Source organism: Strongylocentrotus purpuratus, unplaced genomic scaffold (assembly GCF_000002235.5).
Source record: "Strongylocentrotus purpuratus isolate Spur 01 unplaced genomic scaffold, Spur_5.0 spur5_scaffold_21, whole genome shotgun sequence".
Taxonomy (NCBI): Eukaryota; Metazoa; Echinodermata; class Echinoidea; order Camarodonta; family Strongylocentrotidae; genus Strongylocentrotus; species Strongylocentrotus purpuratus.
The window spans coordinates 13,528,528-13,550,183 of NW_022145607.1; the positions used below are offsets into that span (position 1 = coordinate 13,528,528).

The 21,656-nt window shown below is 33.8% G+C and overlaps 2 protein-coding genes across 2 annotated transcripts; both read right to left on the reverse strand.

The window, feature by feature from the left end:
- Positions 1–1,779: 1,779 nt before the first annotated feature.
- On the reverse strand, positions 1,780–6,743 carry LOC105444605. Its single transcript, XM_030995543.1, has 6 exons — positions 6,669–6,743; positions 5,077–5,181; positions 4,499–4,561; positions 4,085–4,186; positions 3,673–3,756; positions 1,780–3,003 (listed from the first exon to the last, which is right to left on the reverse strand). The coding sequence occupies exons 1-6, from the start codon at positions 6,735–6,737 to the stop codon at positions 2,062–2,064; spliced, it is 1,365 nt and encodes a 454-aa protein (XP_030851403.1). The 5' UTR covers positions 6,738–6,743; the 3' UTR covers positions 1,780–2,061.
- Positions 6,744–13,940: 7,197 nt separating this feature from the next.
- Positions 13,941–15,503, reverse strand: LOC100889709. The gene is made up of 2 exons (XM_030994161.1): positions 15,435–15,503; positions 13,941–14,882 (listed from the first exon to the last, which is right to left on the reverse strand). The coding sequence occupies exons 1-2, from the start codon at positions 15,459–15,461 to the stop codon at positions 13,941–13,943; spliced, it is 969 nt and encodes a 322-aa protein (XP_030850021.1). The 5' UTR covers positions 15,462–15,503.
- Between the last annotated feature and the right edge of the window lie 6,153 nt (positions 15,504–21,656).

Genomic DNA, 21,656 nt, shown 5'->3' on the forward strand with positions numbered 1-21,656 from the left:
TTTAAATGAATAAATTGATATGGATGAAAAGGATAAACTTTTTCTACTCTAACCTTTCAAAATGACCATGACCTTTCACTTTGCTGCAATAAAACATAATGCATAGACAGGTCATAAAGTCGAGATAAATCTTTATTTAAGTTATTCCATTAACCATTCATATCACGTCTTTTCTTATTACAAAGATGCTTATGACTTTTTACATTTAAGCGGATCTAGCTGATATCTTTTAGGCAGCAAGTAAGGAATCAATTGATTATGTTTTCTATGAATAAACATTGATTCAAATGTAATTTATGGTACAATGATTATAATTTGTAATCGATATAATATACGTTCATAAATGTTTCCAGATATAAAACCTTCAAACATAGACATGATATAATATGATAGATAGAATAGAAATATAAAGCATTACAACATTAAGTATTTAAATACATGTAAAGCCTTTGTTTTTAAATTATAACAGGTAAGGATATATCGAGCAGCGATACCTACAGTTTATCTTAAAATGTAGGCATAGAGAATGGTATTACTAATAATATATATGCGTAAAGTAAAAGTAGTGAATTTATACGAGGCAAACAAATACACGTATATACACAATTTAACAAAATATTTGAAGAAATAGATATTGTTGTTAAACACGCCTTACCCATTTCATTTACACTAACTATTAATTTTAAAAAGTACTAAAATAGCTGGCCTTTATTATTTTTTTTGTAATTTTTTGTATTTTATTGATAATTTCAATGTGGCAAAATCTTTAATTAAAAATTGAAATAATGTAAATTAATAATATTCCCCCAAATGGGACATCAAGTAAAGATTCGTGTCATTCCTTTAATTAATTGGGGTACTTAACTATTTGCAATACAATGTAGTAATAACATCGACGTTGGCGTACGCGTAGAAAGGTAAGCGTCAAGTACAGTTATCTCTGTTTTCCGGGGGGGTTGAAGCTTTATGTATTCGCTATATGCTACATTAAACACGTACTTTTTTGTTCTCTTCCGTAGTTATGACATCACAGTTTATGTATGCAGTGGTCAGTGTAATGGTCACTCCCAAAAATGGATTTTCTTAACACGTTTCTTCATGTTTAAGGTACAAGTTTGATAACTAAGTTAATGTATTGATCCAATTACATGTTTCCATACATCATATTTATGAATGAAAATCTTTATTGCTATCGACACAGTAATCACTAATTTAACATTTTATACATTTTTCGATCCAAGACGTTGTCTCATATATGCACAATTATTAACATGTAAAATAAAATATTCATATCAATGCAATATCTAGTACAGTTCTTGTACCATTCTACTGCAGTTGATTTATGTTCATGTCCTCACCTTCGTTTTATAGACAAGATAATCGCATAACATTGTGTATACAAACATCTTAAAGGGAAAATGGGCCCTGTCCTCCCTTTTTTTTCCTTATACCCCAAAAGGATGTCTTAAAACTGGTAAAAGTCACAGTCGCTTAAAGGGATAGTTGAGTTCTGTTTTCAGACCACAAATGCCCAAAAAAAAAACCTACATGTGCATTGGCTGAAATACTACGTACAAGGCGTTATTTCGTTTTTTCAAAAGTTTATTCAATTTTTTTCAAAATATTTAATATTTGTGGTGGTACACAAGTATTAGAATTCGTTATATTTCAGCCATCTCTGAACCGATTTTGATCAAACAAGGATGATTTTGTCATTTAAATATTATCTTCTTTCAAATTTGACACTCAGTTTTTCATTATCTCACAAAAAAATGATTTTGTGTAGCGCCCTCTGCAACAGAACTCAACTATCCCTTTAATACGATCACATCCCGCGAATCATGCCAAATCGAATCCCACCAGCACTCCAATATTCCATGGGTGCGAAAGGTGTGAATGGGGGTCTATGTGCGTGTGTGTGTGTGTGTGTGTGTGTGTGTGTGTGTGCGTGTGTGTGTGTAGGTGGGCTGGGTGGGAGTTCCTTTTTTTCACTTGGAGAGCGCCGAGGTTGACCCACCCATTCAAATAATTGCTCCCATTTGAAATTGTATTAAACTTGAACTAAGGATTGGATATGCACATATATGTGAACAACGCCATTAGAGGGAGGATAACAGCGTGCCAATCAGCATTCCGAATACACCCAGAATATGGTGTGATTTCAAGGGAAGGTTGTTTCTTTTCTTCTTCCACAGACAAGGGTTTTGTTGTTTGTACAATTTTAGTCGGTATCTTATCTCCTGGTGAGATGGGGCTATTTGTTGGTTCGATTCGGGGATGTCTGTATTGGTCACATGACGTTTGGGTAATAGTACCCATTTCCGTGATATCATGAGAACAACAGAACACAGGTATATCTATATCCATGAGCCAAAATATTCGTCTATATACAATTTGTGTATCACCGCCATCTTTTTGATATGGTATTTTGTCGTCGTTTTGAAAGCAAGTGAGGGTTGAATCACCACTTCCCGGTTTTGAATGACAGTGCACCTCGTAAAAATTCTCCATACTTTCACTGGGCGTTAAAAAGCAAACTGCTGGACTGGGAGGGATAAATATAAGGACATGTTTTTTCATTGAATGATTCTCGTTTGTCTCCCCTTGGATAATGAGGACAACAATGTATGTCCCCTGATCTTCGACGGACACAGAGGCTATGTTGATTTCGACGGACATGGCACTACCCTGTTCAAAATACTGAACACTAAATCTTTCGGCCTGATCGGGCGACGTCAGTCCTTCTGGGTCGAAAATTCCATTTATGTAAAATGGGCGGTCTTTCTCCTCGAACTTGACAGTGTAGTACTTGGTTGCAAACTGCTGTTCGTTCCTGCATGCAAACGGAATGATCCCGTTTTCTCCTGCTGTAAGTGTCAAGTGCTGTCCCCCTCCGGTGATATGGTTTGCTCCGACTGGTGATGCTAACAATAACGTCCTTACAGTTTCTAGTACAACTATAACGTGTATCATGTAAAGCAAACCCGCAACAAAGGATTTGTCCTGTGTGAAAGAAAAGATGTGAGAGGAGTTATTATGTGCTTAGAATAATCAATGGACACAAAGTAAATAGTTTAAAGCTCAATATTGATAACTGTTGATAGCACTGTCAATAGTAGATAAGTAGTAAATGAAATGTTTTGTGGTTAATTTTAAATAATGTAACCAGGTACTTTTAGATAATATCAATGCATTCCTTTTGTGACCTGACATTGTGATTTGTACATTAGAAGGACAGAATACATAGTTTAAACTGATTATTGGGGAATGCAAAGGCACACCAAAGTGGCTAACGGTGATGTAAATCGATTGTAATAAACTTATACTTCAACCAAACTAACTGGTTTGAAAAAGGTATTTTAGGATAGTTTTCTTTTTCTTCTCATCAGTTTTCGAAACGGGAATACACATGTATTTGACTTTGGTCTGTTTGTGCATATAGAACTGAGCATGTACTTGAACGGGTACTTATGATTAAGCTATGTTATAAAACAGATGATTTGGGAATACCTGCATTATTCTTATAATTATAATTACAATTACAGTCATCATAGGCATATTTCTTAAAATTCTGACCGGTGCCTTTTTGATATGTTTTTGTAGTTTTCTGACACAAAATGATGAAGCAAAAGAGCAATACAGTTGGGTAAAACAAGTACAAAAAAATCTTACATCGGGACTGCAAAGTAGTATAGGCTCTTGTTTATCGTCCACATATGTACCTCCTTCTTTCTCCTGTCGAGGGTAGCATCCCGACTATGAAATACAAGTTCGCGAAGATAGATATATCAATATAGTCTTCCCCGCATTGTGATTTTATATTATACTTTAATCAACCTCTTCTCTTAAAACAACTCATGATATTCACTTGTCGTGAAAGTTCACGCATTAAAAAAGAGTAAAATATTAAATATTTGTTATGAACTTTATATGTACAAATTGATTGTAGGTAACAACAAGGTAAATTGTACAACATGTAAATGTATTCTCTTTAGATTTTTTCTTCAAAAGAACTTTCAAAAACTGTCACATTCAATGCCTAAGATGAGCACGACAGTAGTTCGGTCAAATTAAAAAAACTTACCGTGAATTGGAAGTGAGGAGTAGAGAGCTCGAAATAGTAGCCTCCTTCTTTCAGGGATCCGTTCTCTATATCTTCAAACGCTTTTTTCACCGCGACAAGCATCTGTTTGATAAAACAAAGAAACAAGCCTCGTGTTTTTTTTTAATTGAATGTTAAAACACTGTGTTTAAAAAAGTAAGCCTAAATAGAGAAACTTTACTGTTTAATAATAACAACTAAATTTACTAAGGCGACATTCTTGGAATAAAATTATCAATTTTGCAGTAAGAATCCGAAAGGAACAAGTTTCCTAACAACAAACAAGGATGTATGCTTAACGAGAATTATAAGGGGCTAGTATCAGCCGCCACCCTCCTTTAACGATGACTGAAACAAAGTTTTTAAAAATGACTGATTAGAAAATGTGGGATTTACCTCAACACTAAATTCTGGCTCGTACGATGAACTCCTCCTGGCACGTCTATTACAGCTTCCAGCCTATCAAAAGTAAAGAATAATGACATAAAAATTGTTTTAAAAATGTCCAAAGCAATCAAACAGGATTCCTAATCATAACAAATTGAGGAAGAAATTTGTTTATCGGATGGGTTTGAGACATGTAATCATTAAACCTGACCAGGATAACAGGCCTGCAATACAACTACATGTATTAGTTCGGTGGCTGGCGTGCGTATTAAGCATTGGGTGTGAGAAAAATATCTTACCTTAGTTAATGCATGAAAATTGTTCTATGAAAATGATGTTAAAACATACATGTAGTATAAATTATTTAAATGTTTTTGTGAAGAAAAAAACTCTCTCCCCTCCTGCGGTCATATCAATTTCATCAATTTCAGAAATAAATATTAAATACCAATCGATTGTATTAAACAAAAGTACTGTATAAGCCCATGATTGCATTCAATACCAAAAACAAGCTTTACTACTCCTGTCAATTAGGAGGGGGAAAAGCACTTAATTATTGGAACTGTGAATAAAATGAAAACAGTTACCTGCTTATTATATTTTGCAGTGGTGAACTTGAATTGGTAGTCACTTGTAGTGACAGATCCATCCTTTACAGCGCTGTAAATGGATTCCACTGCCCACAGCATCTCCTGAAGCCAGGACAACAAAATATTAAACAGGATATGGGGTAACTCCAGTATTAAAGCTTAAGTAACTTAAGTAAGCTCCGACGCCGATGCCTTCGCGTCGGCGTCGGAGCTTCCTGGAGTTAGATATGGGGACGGTTTCCTCACAAAGTTTTATTAGCAGCTTCGAGAGAATTTCATTCATTATTTTTCAATAATAATTTATGCCTCATTTTTCTGTAGTTCACCCTTTTGTTTTTCTTCCTATTCACATGATAATTTGTGATTGTAATTGTAATGATAAGGTTTTTTGATAAACATACAAATTCGCAGCTAAAAGTGACACATCCTGAATTTACAAATAACACTACAACTTTTAAAATACATGCAAATAAAAAAAAAAATACAATGTAAAATAGGCAAATACGAAATTAATACATTCAGTAATTCAATTGATATGGTCAAAAGAATAAATAGAAAAAGAAAAGAGAAAGAAGAAAAAGAAGGAGGAGGATAATACAAAGAGAAAATAGTGAAAAAAAAAAATGTGGTTGATAGTAAAGGGAGAGTTTACAACTGATATTTATAACACCAGTAATAAAACGCAATATACAATAAGAATTCCAATAATGAAACTGTTTCTGACCAGTATAGCATCATGTAGATAACATTTTATTAATGCAGTAGCGTTATCAATAAAAACAAAAACATTAAAAGGATTTATATTTACAGTGTATAAAGACAGGCTGCTATATTATAACTTTACATATTGTTAAAAATAGTGGTTCTATGCAAGTATTTCAAATTAATATGTCTTAAAAACATGGTTGAACCGTCAATTGAAAGCGAAACGTTAAGAAGTGCAAACTATAGTTTATATTATAAGGTTCAACAATAAGAATTCAGTTAAAAAAAATAAGAAGGTTTTCTTGGCAAGGTGATAGATGTTCATTAGATTTTATTGTCAGGGTCATTTGAATGTGAGGGAAGGCATGTAAATGAAACATTCCTAAATTAACTTCGTGCTGGAGGTATTCGAATAAAGTGAATACTCTTAATTCATTTTGAAATAAGCTGCAACAGCTTAAACCTTTAAGGAGTCAAACTGTTACGCAGATTTGCACTGGCTCAGATCAAATAAAAAATAATTGAATGTGATTTTGATGCAATAGTATTGTTAATATGATATTCATTATTCGGTCACATTTGTTTCTTTACATTTTTTGTTGTTCTATTTTCCTTCCTATCGTTTTTTGTGTGCAAAAGGAGGTTCATTATTAAACTTACTTGTATATCACCGTTATTTTCATTATTACCGCCACAATCTTGTTTTGTAAAGAGTCCATTGTGAACAAGTTCATTTCGCCCACACAATTTGCACAAAATCTGCCTATTCATTTCCCACTAAAGTGTCCTATTTGAAGTAACCATTATTTAATGACAAAACATGACAGTATGGGCATAATAAAACTAAACATTAACAGTCTGTTATTTTCATAAATGACACTTACCCTCTTTCCGACAGATTCATAGCCAGATTCGTCATCGTGTGTGGTATCTGGTTCCGGTTGTCTCCCCATATTGCCCTTTTTAAAAGTAATGAAAAAACAAAATTTCAAAAAATAATGCCGGGTTTAAAAGAGCAAAAAGTGTTTCAGAGAATAATCAAGACGTTGGTGTCATACTGATCACCATGATAAGTAGATATCGAACAATAAGGGATTTGGGGGTTAATTTTGAGAATGTGTCACTATTTCGCGCGTTCTTGCCTTTAAGATTAAACTTACAAACGATTTAAAAACCTGCTATATCTAGACACATTAGAAGCATAATACTTGTCTTCGTCAGAAATGTCAAAAGGAGCAAATCTCCTCCTGCCCCTCCGTCATAATATGATAGTTATCATGATGATCGTGATCATGTCGTCTGTTTTGTTCCTTTGCAGATATCGAACAGAAATTGCAAGCCAGGAAAAAGAAACCAACCCAAGCAGATTTGTTCAAAGTGAAAAAATGAAGGAAGTTAGATCATACACAAAGATGCTTCAACGAATTTAAGCCAAGTTGATATAACATTATGTGTATGAATTACACTACAACATTGATTTATTTCATTCAAATTGAAACCTATTTCAAATATATATAACAATTAAGTTATATTAAAATATTTACCTTCTTTGTTATTGTTTTAAAGCTTGGGATACCAAACGAATTTTCTGGTTGATGCAGGGTACCTATCATTGAGGTGAACAATCCAAAGGGTTAACATTTAGTATTATGTTGCATTATTAAACAAAAATCCATGGCCGCTGCCGGCCCTGATGTCAGCACCAATGTCGTCACAATAAAGATAAACAATGATGTGAACATGTGACGTAAAGCTTGGAATTCAATTGGTTTCCGCTATCCTTCCAGGCAATTGTATGCAAATTTCCTGAGGTCAAGAGACTAACACCTGATTGGGTCTTTGGCGACTCCTCTTGAATCTGATGAAAATTTATCATTTCTTGAGTAGCGGCAGTCAATAATGATTATTCTAGTGGCCTTATAAAAAAAAATAGTGAGCGCAATCACATATTTTCCATGATATCGTTTTTTCTTCTCAAAATGAAATCTAGTGGCCTTATAAAAAAAAAATAGTGAGCGCAATCACATATTTTCCGTGATATCGTTTTTTCTTCTCAAAATGAAATCTAGTGGCCTTATAAAAAAAAAATAGTGAGCGCAATCACATATTTTCCGTGATATCGTTTTTTCTTCTTTAAAAATGAAATTTCTACAGGCACCAACTGAATTATGCATACCTTTGTATAAGTCTGGCGTGTTTTTTCCCATTTTTTTTTCAAAACTAAATAGTGAAAGCTAAACTGGTTGAATAAGGGCCGTTGTTGAACACCTTTTGATGTAAGACTTTAAAATATCGCATTATCAAGAAAACATGAAACGGGACTTGTCAATTTTATAACTTTATTAAAAATTACAAAACATGGGTATGCATAATTTAATTGTTAGCTGTATAAACAGCGACTACCTCTATTTCTCGAATGAAGGTAAAAATGCGAAATCTGTATACCGTTACTTCTAATATTCTCCTTCTTTCTCTCGCTTTACTCCCATTTGTTCTCTCTCTCTCTCTCTCTCTCTCTCTTTCTCTATCTCCCTCTGGTTTCCTCTCATTTTCCTTCTCTTTCTCACGATCTTCTCTCGTTTTATCTATCAGTTTCGTCTTTCTCTTACTCTTCCTCACTCCCTCCTCCTCTCTCTTAAATTATTGTGGTACCGGTGATTGTTTATCCTTCTTCTCTCCCCTTAAATTACCGCATTCAGAGTCATTTTGCCTAATATTTTATTTCCTATTAAGTAAAGCCCAACATCAATGCGTGTGATACAGGAATAACTCCGTTTATCCTTTTATGCCCGGTGATTTCAGTAAAACACTCCATTAGAGTCAACAGAGATAAATTATGCATTACTATACAGCTTTCTGAAACACTTAGATATATCCTTCATAATCATAAGATTAATTGAACGATGAAAACTGGTAAAAAATACTCACTTTTCTTTTGCAGAGGTTTAACGTATGACTTGCAGAGGCTAGTCGGATGCGTGTTATGCTTGTCGCTGTGATTTGGTATTTTATTTTATAGTTATGGTTTTAGAGGTAGTGCGCAAAATAAATATTTGACGCCCCTTTTGGGACCACGTGACAAAATTAATGGCACGGATTGGTTTATTGCTCCATTTACACTCGTCATAATCTTTATATGTAATTTTAGTAAAGGGGAATCCCCGGCATGTTTCTTTTTCTTGTCTTTCTTTCATTAAAAATAAAATTTCGTCATCATTATCAATCCCCATTGTTCCTCGACTCCTTCAGTCTGTCCTCTCCTGTCGGCCTCAAACCCAGTCTCTCTCTCTCTCTATCTCTCTTTTCTCTTTAGCTTATCATCATCACCATCTTCCTCATCATCACCATCGTCAACATCATCGTCGTCATCGTTATCATCTTTTTCGCGCACAGTGTACTCTCCGCTTCAGTTTAAGACTATGGTTGTATAGCGTTCTTCAATTTCGTATTTGTTGTAGTCTGCTTTCTGTTACATGTTTTCAGTCCATTTGCCCTTATCCTTGTCGTTCTTCATCTGTGATATGTACCTGCAAGTGTACATTATCAGTTCTGGCATCATTATAGCTATGAATCTTATGGCGCCCACTCGTGAATTTCAATGGTTGATGTTCAATGTCCGTGTATATTCATCTATTTACACAGTAATAAATCATCATGGTTTTAATACTACATAACTGTTTGAAGGCCTACTTACCTTTTTTCATCACGTTTATTTTGTTTATAATGCTATTTGCATGTGCATTGCAATAATCATCCGAATCGTGAGGACTATTAGTCATTGTAATATTTTTACATATTTTTTAAAAGCATTATTTAGTGAATAGTTACTACGATGGATCGTCATTTCATTAACATATGTGCGTATATAACAGGCTCAATTGTCTGAATTTTGTTACAAGAATTTCGAAATTCAGTCATCTAAAGGAAGATCTATCGTTAAATAGCCATTTTGTTTCAGTTTCAGTTTCAGTTTTATTTTTCATTTTCAACGGACAGCAATTTTGACAAGAAATCAGATATACAATTCAATATTCAATAATATAATACATTATACATGGTTTAGTGTTATGAAACAGAAAGTATAAATAAATATCCAGTATAATGTTTTTTTTTAAAGTTGGTTTCATAATTCCTCTTTTTAGCCTGATAGCGACTGTAATCGACAATAAGGTATATATAGACAAATCGTTATCTTACTTGGCTCCGTCTCAACGTCGTCTAAAATGCAATTCTTACTTTTATTAATTTCTGAGATTATGTCGATAACCTGAATACACAAATACATATCTACACTATGTGTAATGTCAACAATATTTCCGTTTGTTTGCTATCAATAATCAGTATGGTAAGTACAATGTACATGTATGAACAGTGTTCATGCATCCAGTGAATACCAGGGTCTGCACGTAGGCATGCAGCTATATGGAGGGAGGGGGAAGTTTGTTAATTCTTTCATGTAACAACAAGAAAAAGAATCATCAAATGTTTCATGTACATTACCAACATCAATATTTCGAACCCAAATGATAAAATAATAAGAGATCCCAATAACGAATTGCTTTAAAGCTCTTATGCTGAGAAGGAGGGCGATTCCGTCTTTTACCTTTTATGCATTTATTTCATCCAAAAAAGAATGTGGTTGCAAGGAATCACCAACTGTTTCACTAAACTGGCATTGACTTCATTCTTCCATATTAAAGTCGATCCACAACATTATCATTCAATGTGGAAAAAAAAAGAAGGAGACACTGTATACCGTCATGATTTTTTTCAGCAAGTATAAGCTAATGTTACTGCGAGGTGTGTAATCTTTTCCTTACGTACGTTGTTTAATTATATATATTTTTAAAATCATCATTGCGTGCAAAATTACGAGCAATATTAAAGTAGCACTTAAAGTATTACGTGACTTTATGTAGTAACTTTATGTCTATTTCATTTTGACACCGCACTGACGAGTAAAGAAAACATAACATTATAATCTTACACTTGAGAAGTTGAGACATAGTCATAACGCCCTTAATAATTTCAATCGTTTCAAGAAATATATAGCACAGTTTTTTCAATGAAGTTTTCATTGTCAATGATAAAGATAATGACGGCGCTTTCGGATTCATAGGTCCATCCAAGACCCCCACCCCCACCATATAAAGTAAAATATTATAAAATAAAAAAGCAGAATGAATGTGTTTTTCAAAAGATGCAAAATATATAAAGACGACGATGGTGGCGTACATTCAAACCATGGCAATATATCGTTTGATGTCAGATGTCGTTTGGATTCCTCGTTTTTATGAAATTGTAGCTACAAGTATCAAAGTCGATATTTATATTGTCGTATTATCGCCTGATATTATTGCCACAAGCTAAGACTATCAATTTTTACTTGCCAAATTATGCTTCAGAAAGAAATGTTCCAACAAATTCTTTTCACATTATTATCATTTTGAGTTTTCCTGAGTAATCAGGGTTCTTTTTTAATTAATGATATTACAATGTAATCTAGCGATAGTTTGATTCTGAATAATACCGGAAATCTTGCACCAACAGTTTATTCCGCTATTCTTATTTATAATTGTTGCCAAAAGTATGTGCCGATCGGCACACTTAGCAAATAAAGAGTTAAGTTTGATGTCTGCAAAATGTATAACAGCTACAGCCCTTACTTTGACATGTGAAATACAATTGTACATACATAAGCCTGACAATTTGGCCAGTTATTGAGAGGGACTGCAGCCCTCTCAGCTACCGCCTCATATGCTTATGTCTCTTGAACTAAATGGAGAGAATCTGTCTTTATTTGACATGTGAAATACTATTTTACATATCTAAACCTAAAAATTGTGCCTATTCTTAACAATGGCCCAATTTCCTTTTTGTCAAGCTTTTAAAAAATACTTGAACGTATTGTCGATAATGCCTTGGCTCATCGTAAACGGATAATTGACGTCCTGAAACTACATTGTCATGGTGTTAGAGGAATAGCCTTAAATTGGTTTGAGAGCTACTTGTCAAACAGGAAACAGTATACTTCATATGATCATGTTGATTCTGAAGTATTAGATATTAAATGTCGAGTCATACAGGGCTCAGTATTAGGCCTGCTCTTGTTTTTAGTTTATATCAATGATATTATTACAATATGTAATGTTTGCTGATGGCACAAATATATTACTCTCTCATCCAAATTTCAATGTTCTCATCAACACTCTGAACTCAGAACTGCCGGAACTTGCCAAATTGTTTCGATGTACAGTAATATACTTCTTTGAATTTTAAGAAAATAGCTATATTTACTCTAGATCCCATAATAAACCAGTACAATTTGATATACAATTGCAAATAGATGATACTGCAATGGAACAGAAGACCGATACTAAATTCCTTGAATATATTGACGAACTTTTGAATTATTCTGACCATGCCAATTGTTATTATATCCAAAACCATTTCACGCAATCGTGTTTTGTCTATATTGAAATACATGCATTACCCATTAAACCTGTTACTCATACTGTATAATGTTAATACCGTATATAACATAATGCAATTTAATATGGTTGAACTCTAAGTGTTTCAACGACTCAATCTTAGACATTCAAAAAAGGCAAAACGAATTGTACTGGTTCTCGCTACAGAGATCACACCCTTGTTTTTTTAATAGAATACCGCTACGGCACATAAATGTATCATACATAGCAGCCCAGACGTATGGAAATTTCCGCCTTTGGATCAAATGAATATTCACTCAAAGTTTCAATGTATAATGATTTTATTATGTAATCAGAACTGACAACAAAATAATTAAAAATCAAATTGAATTATTGAATACAATACATTGCATGAAATAAACATTCATAACAGTACCTCCGGTAACAAAGGCTAAGTTGTGAAAGTGAAAAACTAACTGACGGAAGATGTATCGTAACCGAACTTTGCTGGAATTTTGCGGGGCACTTTATTTTTAAATGGGTGATCTGACGCTTTCTTTGAAAGACCAACTTAACATATCACCCCCTCCCTTCACTGTAAAATATACAAAAATACAATAAACAGTTGGTCTTATAGAGATTGCCTAAGTAAATAGAATAACTGAGGTGAGAACTTAATTTACGATGAGTTTATTCCCTTCACCATGAAAGAAAAGAAAACAGGTTTTACACACCGCATTTACTAAATAATATGTCAATTATATGGTACAGTAACTGTATGACTATACTCGCCTGTGCAAGTAAGCAAAGTATAACGCAAAGATCTAAACAACTCGTATTGCATCACGTGCATAAAATATATCATACTAGGTCGAATCATTATATTCGATCCAACTTCGATCTTGTTACTGACGTACATGATTATGATACAAGAAATAGCCGATTCAACTTTAACTTACCAGAAAGAGTAGGTAATATTGGAAATTCGTTTTATTACAATGCCATAAAACATTGGAACTCCCTTCCCAATGGTGTAAAGGAAATAGAAAACTAAGCTCATTTTAAGAGGAAATTAAAGGAATACCTAATACTTGACAGTCAGAGAAGAGAAGTGAATGACATGTTATGTGATTGAAATTTGTATTCTTCTGCCGGTTCATACTTTTTCATTTTGTATATACTTATGTTTTCGTACGTTATAGAAATTCTACAAATTCATCATTATTTTCCTCTTCTTCCTCCTCCTCTTTTTCCTTTTCTCCTTCTTCTTTTCTTTGTTTACTTATTATCATTTCTATCATCAGTTTAATGTTGTTTGTATTATCATTATTTTTAATAATTAATTCTTTTATTTTCTTATCTGTCTGTAAATATTACTATTTTAACCTATTAAATTTATACAATCATGTCAGTAAGGGACCCCACTGGAAAGAAGCTCTCGAGCTTTCGTGGGTTATCCTGTTTAAGCTGACTTATTTTTGATCTGTTATTATTGTTTATTGTTGTATGTTGGAATCTTGTCGAATAAAAATCAATCAATCAATCAATCAACGTGATTAGCCCTCCCAGACTGGCAAAGTGAAAGGGGTGGAATTTTCCTTATTATTGGTATTATTTTTATCTAATTATTCACTTTTTGCTCTTGAAAATAATGAGGGAAGGGGCCCCACCAATCCACCTTTTGGGCTTTAATTACTCTCATTAAAAAAAACGAATTAAATTGAATTAAGGATTGGATATGCACACATACATGTACGTGAAAAGTGCCATTAGTGGGAGCATAACAGAGGACCAATCAAAATTCCGACCACATCCAGAATATGGTATGGTTTCAGGGAAAGGCTGATTCTGTTTCTCTTCCATTGATAAGGGTCTTGTTGTCAGTGTCAGTTTAGTAGGAATCTCATGGACTGGCGGGACTGGACTATTGTCTTGTTCAATCCGGGGATATTTGTATTGGTCGCATGACGTTTGGGTAAGAGTGTCCCATTCCTTGATATCATGAGAACAACACGATACAGGGATATCTACATGCAAGAGCCAAAATATTCGTCTATTCACTATTTGTGTATTAACGCCATCGTTTTGATACGGTATCTTGTCGCCGTTTTGAAAGCAAGTGAGGGTTGAATTACCATTTCCAGGTTTGGAATGACAATGCACCTCGTAAAAATTCCACATTTTTTCACTGGGCATTAAAAAGCAAACTGCTGGACCAGGAGGGATAAATATTAGGACAACTCTTTTCATCAAATGATACTCTGGTGTCTCCCCTTGGATAATGAGGAGAACAATATATGTCCCCTGATCTTCGACGGACACAGATACAATGTTGATTTCGACGGACATAGAACTGCCCTCTTCAAAATACTCTACCCTAAATCTTTCGGCCTGATCGGGTGACATAAGTCCTTCTGGGTCGAAAGTTCCATCAATGTAAAATGGGCGGTCTTTCTCCTCGAACTTGACAGTGTAGTACTTGGTCGCAGACTGCTGTTCGTTTCTGCATGCAAACGGAATAACCCCATCTGAACCAACAGTAAGGGTTAAGGTTGAATCAGGCTCGGTGTTGACCGGGAGTGCTCCAACCAGCAGAACTTGAACACAGAAGACTATTGAAAGTTGGATCATCACAGGGTACGAAAATTTCCCTCCAACTGGTCGCTTCTGCATAAGTGCAGATGAAGAAGGAAATCAAGAGAAAAGGTCCTTAAATACATTTTTGAACCCTTGAGCATGTTTCATTAAAGAAAACGTCATAATTTACTACTCCATTTTTTTGAAATACAGACTTCTATTTTTTTCATAAAGTATATTGGATCCATCCTATACGATGTGTTTCAGTGACAGTGGGCGTACCGAGCATGAAGTCAAAGTCGACATCCTACAAGCCCGGAAAATGATATAGAACACTGTTTATCAACCAAAACAAGAAAACTTTTTTTATTTTTTTATTGGGGGGGGGGGGGGCCATGGGTTTCGCTCCCTCCCGTAAACACCAATGCAATATTATACAAATTGAATCATATTATTAGACACTCCTATTGTATCAAAATCTAAAACAAAAGGGGAAAGGGAGTAGACTTGGACATACAAAGTTAGTAACGAGAGAAACAGCCTGGCCAAATTTTATCAAGTATTCAATGTCCGTAAATTGGCAATAAGTAGAATTTTGATGTAATCTATATACTTAGAAAAAAAGAAGAAGTTTATTTATACCCAAAAGACGTAACGTAGGTTCCTCATGACCTGTTTTATCTGTCCTAGAGCTTGCAGCCTGAATGTGATGACGTTCTGTGAAACAATGTTATGGTTGATTATTCGATAATGAATGTATACACATATTTAGTACATGTTTCATTTTGCTACACGAACAATACAAAAAAGCTCTGTACAATGTTGAGCACTAACAGAAGAAGAAAAACGAAAACAACTGGAAAGATTAAAGCAAATAAATGTATCCAAGTATCCCTATTTTTCTTTAAATGAACTTTTGTACAGTACAATTCCCGCTATATTTCTATGCGCAATGTATTAATGAATATGCAGAATTTTATTAAAGAAAAAAAAAGTTAATTCCTAATTATCTCATTACATCAAAACATAATATTCTGAACCAATGTGAACGAATTTGGCCTATATTCATCTGAGTCTATCACGTCTATAGTTCCTACGACCGGATTTTGAATGTGATTATTATGCAGGTATATAGAATGACGATACGTTTCATGGTTGACATCTTTCCCCTACCCATGTCATTAGAAAAAAATGACAACAGTTGTGTCCTCCCTTTTTTCAGACGCAATATTGCGATGAAATATGAACACTGTCGTTTTATTTTAGCATAATGTGTGATCTATCCGAAAAAAATGTAATGATCTATATTATAGTACGAGCTATTACTGAGAAGAGACGAGTCGAAGTAATCAGTACATAATAGTAAGTGAAACATACATTCAATTCTCTGATTCCATTCTGCGGAGGTGGTGGAGCTTGGCCGAAATCCGGGATTGGTGGTACCTAACGAACACAGACACGATTTAAAATATAGAGTGACTATATTAAACTTGCCCTTAAATTCTGAAATACAGCTGAATTATATAGTGAACTATGCTTTCACTTATAAATTACTATTTATCTTTTCCTTTTCTCTCACCTCTAATTCTCTATCCTTTCTATTGTTCAGTCTGTCTACAGTTTTCTCTCTTTTCTGCACAGTCTCGTAATGTTCTGCTAATCACATTCACGATTGCTTATAGATACCGTAAAACATTATGCTGTTGCACATTATCGTGTATTAGGGCTCAAATAGTCGTAAGCAGCTTCATTTGTTTTTTGTTCTTTTTGACTTCAGTATATTTACATATGAAATATTACATATTTAACATGTATACATTTCCATGCTACATTTTTTGTGCAGATACCAAGTTTAAAAAAATCCTACTTGGTATCTTTGAAATGCTTCAGGGCTGTGGCTTCAGATTAAGTCAAAATATTCAATACTGTGGGTTTAATTAATTTTAATCGAGTATCAATATTGGTATACATTACTATTAAAATAACCGAAACAAATGATCAAAGTGAATAAGACTAACAATTATCTTACATTGTTCAATTACTTTAATTTTCTATGAGAATGAGGAAATAAAACACCAATTAATAACATTGAGGATGTTCATTTACCTCCAGGTTGTAAGATACAATCAACTCCACCAATGTAGAAACATTTGTTTCCTGAAGACGGATGTTTCCCGACTTTACAATGTGACATATGACAAAAAGAATAAACAAATATGTAATTTTATGTATTTTTTTAACTGATGAAACTCTGGATGTTCTTTAATAAATTTTCAGGCAATCAAAAAAGAGAGCAAAATTTGAATACGTTAATATATATATATATATATATATATATATATATATATATATAAATCGCTAAGAGACATTGGCGATGTATTAAGGGGTATAATATAATTATTATTATCAAAATTAATTAAATTAAATTAAATTAATTAATTTTATAAATATAATTGATGTTACTATTATAATTAATTATATTATCATTATTATCATCATTATCATTACTATTATTAATACTATTTTTAATGTCATTAATATCATTAATGTCATTAATATTACAAGTACGTTTTAGTACAAACAATACAAATAAAAATAGAATGTGATTGAAATCGGACATTACCTCAGATTGAAAAGTGTCTAACAACGCCAACAAGGTCGTCTGCGCTTGTTCCGAAGGACGGTAGTTTCCCGACTTTGATAGAGTATAAATTATGGAGAAAAACAAATAGATTAATTACCAAGCCTGACGACCTTTTAATGTACAAGGACAGGCAGATAGAATGGGCTCTATTGAAGGTAAGTATTTTCAATTATTTACCTTTCCTTAAATAACAAGTGATTGTAACCTTTCAACTTACGGTTCCCTAACATATCAACATCAAATTACAACCAGCCTTGATCTTGATAATAATGAATAAAGATTGAAATGGGTTTCGATACGGGTGGATGCAAAATAGAGGCCGTCAGCAAAAGGATTCAATTTTTGACAACGTTTGAATATTTTTCTTTAAACAATCATTTGTTTTGCAAATTTCGCATTCATTAACAGATGACAATGGAAATGTCATTTATTCTTCAAGCAAGACAGTAACAAATATATATAACTGCTTTATTACAAGTCTTTTAGACACGATTTAAACAATTAGACATGAATTACCTCGTAATGGAAGTTCGGTGTCATGAGTTCGAAAAAGTAGTCTTCTTCGTTGATACTTCCCATTTCTACGGCTACAAATGTTTCCCTCAACTTGTTAACCAGCATCTAAAGTTTATAAACGAAAATATTTATGTTTAGATATTTTGTGATTTTGTATCACTTCTCTTAGGCAATGTTTGGATTAGAAATCTGAAAACAGTAAATGTCACTTAAAAAAGCACATGACTTTATTCCCTGCGCATGATACTCATTGTAACATAACATATTAGTATTAAGCATGTGAAGAGTGGGGGCGGCAATCCTGGGTTAAGGGAGGGGGCACTCCGGAATGTGACAGGTGGGAACCCCCCAATGCAATATATACCAAGTAGTCAAGTAGTGCTATAGCACCGTGCTATTGCTCTGAAAGTCGTCTAAAATGCAAAGTGTCACTAAAGAAATCTGACACTCGGTCGCTACGCTCCCTCATTGTCTGAATGATGATCTAACGCTGCCTAACCCCCATCACGAAAAAATGTGTAGATAGTAAGATAATATTTGTTTTTCAAGAGTGATCAGAATTGTTCTTTTTTAAAGCAAAATATGGTAAATCGGGAGGGAAGAGGGCAATATATCCTTACAAACCCATCTGTTTCTTATGAACTTTCCCGAATTTCGCCCCGATCATCACTACAAGAAATCACCACCCCTGGACATGTGTATTTGGGCGGATAGGGCTAAAAGTGCTTTAACATATCCTTAACAATAACAAAGCTCTCTTGAATTCAAAATATTATTCATAATTTGTTTATATCGGAATTATTTTCAAATTACTCAAACCAAGAATTGAACGAGAAAAACATTTTCTTTGGTTGGAGTAAACTTTGAGGTGAGACAAAAATATAAGTCTTACCGCAGTATCATCCGATGTAACTATGTCTATGGCACCAGGTAAACCTCCGAACTTTTGTGAAGAATACATTCAGATGAAAGAGAAAAACTCTGATTTACTTACATCAGGATTTTATTAATGTTTGTATTTTATTCATGAAAAACGAAAACAAGCTCTGACTATGACCCCAAAAATATTTATTTATTCATAAAAAACGATTTATAAAAAATGACGCCATTTCGTACCTTAAACAAATAGAATACAAACCTTAATAGGCATAATTGAAACAATTTTGCTTTGCTTTTATAGGGTCCACTCTGTTCTATGCAAGAAATGAAATGATAGGCTTATCTAAATAAAAAATAAAATAAAAAGTTATATCTTCTACAACTTAAGTTTGGAATGCTTTGCCATATCGTTATTTTATTCATTTCTCTATGATTTATTCAATTATTTTTGTTATTTAAACAGGTTAGCTCTCTCAGTACTAACAACTTTGTTTCTTCCGAGAGGCTCTGTTACACTGAATTAAAAATACAAATACAAAGGGAATTTAACAAAACTTGAATAAGTTTATGAGGTAAATACTGTAATAGGTTAACAAAAAAACTACTTAACGAATTCGAAAAAGGACTAACCTGGTGCTGAAAACTTATAGTAATTAACTTCAGATGATATTCTTCAGCCAAGATATTTCCATCTTCTGCATTTTCTAGAGTAGATTGTGATGCGTATATCATCTCCTTGGAATGTTAAGAAAAGATTAGAAACGTTTGGATTATTCTAAATAATTCAGCATCAACCGTTTCCTCAAACAAAACACACACATAGGACACACACAACTCATCAGAAATGGAAAAATATTTTCTTAATCTAGGGTGTTTTTATTGTTGTGGGCAAGTCCATAAATGCAATATTTTCTTCTTATGTTTCGTTAATCGCGTATGAAGGACTTTTGTTGAAACACCGCCTAGTTTCTATAAAGCAATACTTGGTTTCATAATTAAATTGCGAAACCGATACTCCAATAATCATTCGATTTTATATTTATAACGCAAGAAAGGTTTTGCAATTACTCACCTCCATTCCGATTGTTTCAGTTTGGTTATCCTCACCTTCCTGTCCCACATGTAGCTCTGGTCCTTCTGGCATAGTGCTATCTTCCATGTAGGAAAAACGGGCAGAACAAAAACAGAAAAAGAGACACGAAAAACAAAGACAAGACCTAGTGTTAATTTGGGCCCGTTATTGATGTAACTCGATATTTCTGGGAAGGAGTTAAACGTAGTTTGTATAATTGTGTGTCTTTGATATATTAGCAAACCTACATGTATATAGGCTATAAACATGCTAATTATTTCTTCTATATACGTATATTGCTCATCAATAGGCTTTCTAAGGTAATTCGCTAAAGTTCTAGAAGAAGATCTTCAAGTATCTAAAGGTTTTGAAATGAAACAACATTCATTAATAATTTATTTTCTCAAAATTTGATCATTGATTTGCTAAATTAAGAAAGGAACATGAATATAAATGAAATGAGTCTTTATTAACAAACATTACACTGTGATGAGCATGGGTGTCGATCCCGGGGGGATTGGGGGGGGGGGATATGTCCCCCCCCCCCCCAATATTTCAGGTGGGGGGGGGGATTGCCTGTACAATCATCCCCCCCCCCCCCAATAATTCACCATCAAAGAAACAAAAATGAAGAGAAAAATTAATGATGAGACCCCGATGAGAGTAGTTAATGGTTATTACTCGCAAGATGACCATCAATATACACATTTTGCTATCTCATTTTCATAATACATACATATATACGAAGTAAATAAGACAGCCGTATATGAGACAAGAATAAATTGAATTCTCGCTCATACGGCTTCATCAGGAATTGATGAATTTATTCAAATTGTTCAACCAACAGCATCATAGAAATGCAGTGCGCCAAATGCAAAGACGCAGTGTCAAAAAGCAACGAGCTAAATGTTAAGCGCGAAGCGCAAAAGTAGCAATCTGCAATGCACATCAGCCAATCCTGGACAGTGTAAACATAGATGAACTCTGTGACGATTTCGTGATGAGATTGGAGACAAGGAGCAAGAATTTCGGACATTAGTATGACTTATAAAATAGTTCACTAGTGGTTATGTTGTTTCCATTCACCCTTTTTAAAATTCACGTCATTGTATCTTGATTATTATTTTTTTCACTCACTTTATTTCTTGATATTTCCTAAAACATTTTTTATTTTTGGAGAAAGATTATTATGTCACAACTTATTTTCAGTGGGGAAACTGAATTCAGGCAAGGATTAATAAAGAGAACAGTACAACGAATCGTCTTCTTTCTCTACTAATTAATAAAAGAGGCAAAGCTGTTAGGGGGCAACTGAATTCAGACGTGGATTAAGAGTAATAATCAAATGAAACGTCAAAGTACACGATACAACGAATCGTCTTCTTTTACTAATAATTTAATGAAACGTAAAAGCTTCCGCGCTATGCGCGGAATGGGCGAAAATGGATACAGACAAGGATTAAGAATAACAATTTATTGAAACGTTAAAGCTTCCGCGCTTCGCGCGGTAGGGGGGAAACTGAATTCATGAAGGACACGATACAACAAATCGTCTTCTTTGTCTAATAATGTAATCAAATGTGAAAGCTTCCGCGCTTCGCGCAGGAATGGGCGAAAATGATTTCAGTCAAGGATTAAGAGTCGAAAATGGTAAATAGAATCGTCTTCTTTCTTTAATAATCTAATGAAACGTCAGAGCTTCAGCGCTACGCGCGGGGAAGGGGAACTTGATTTAAACATTAAGAATTAAGAG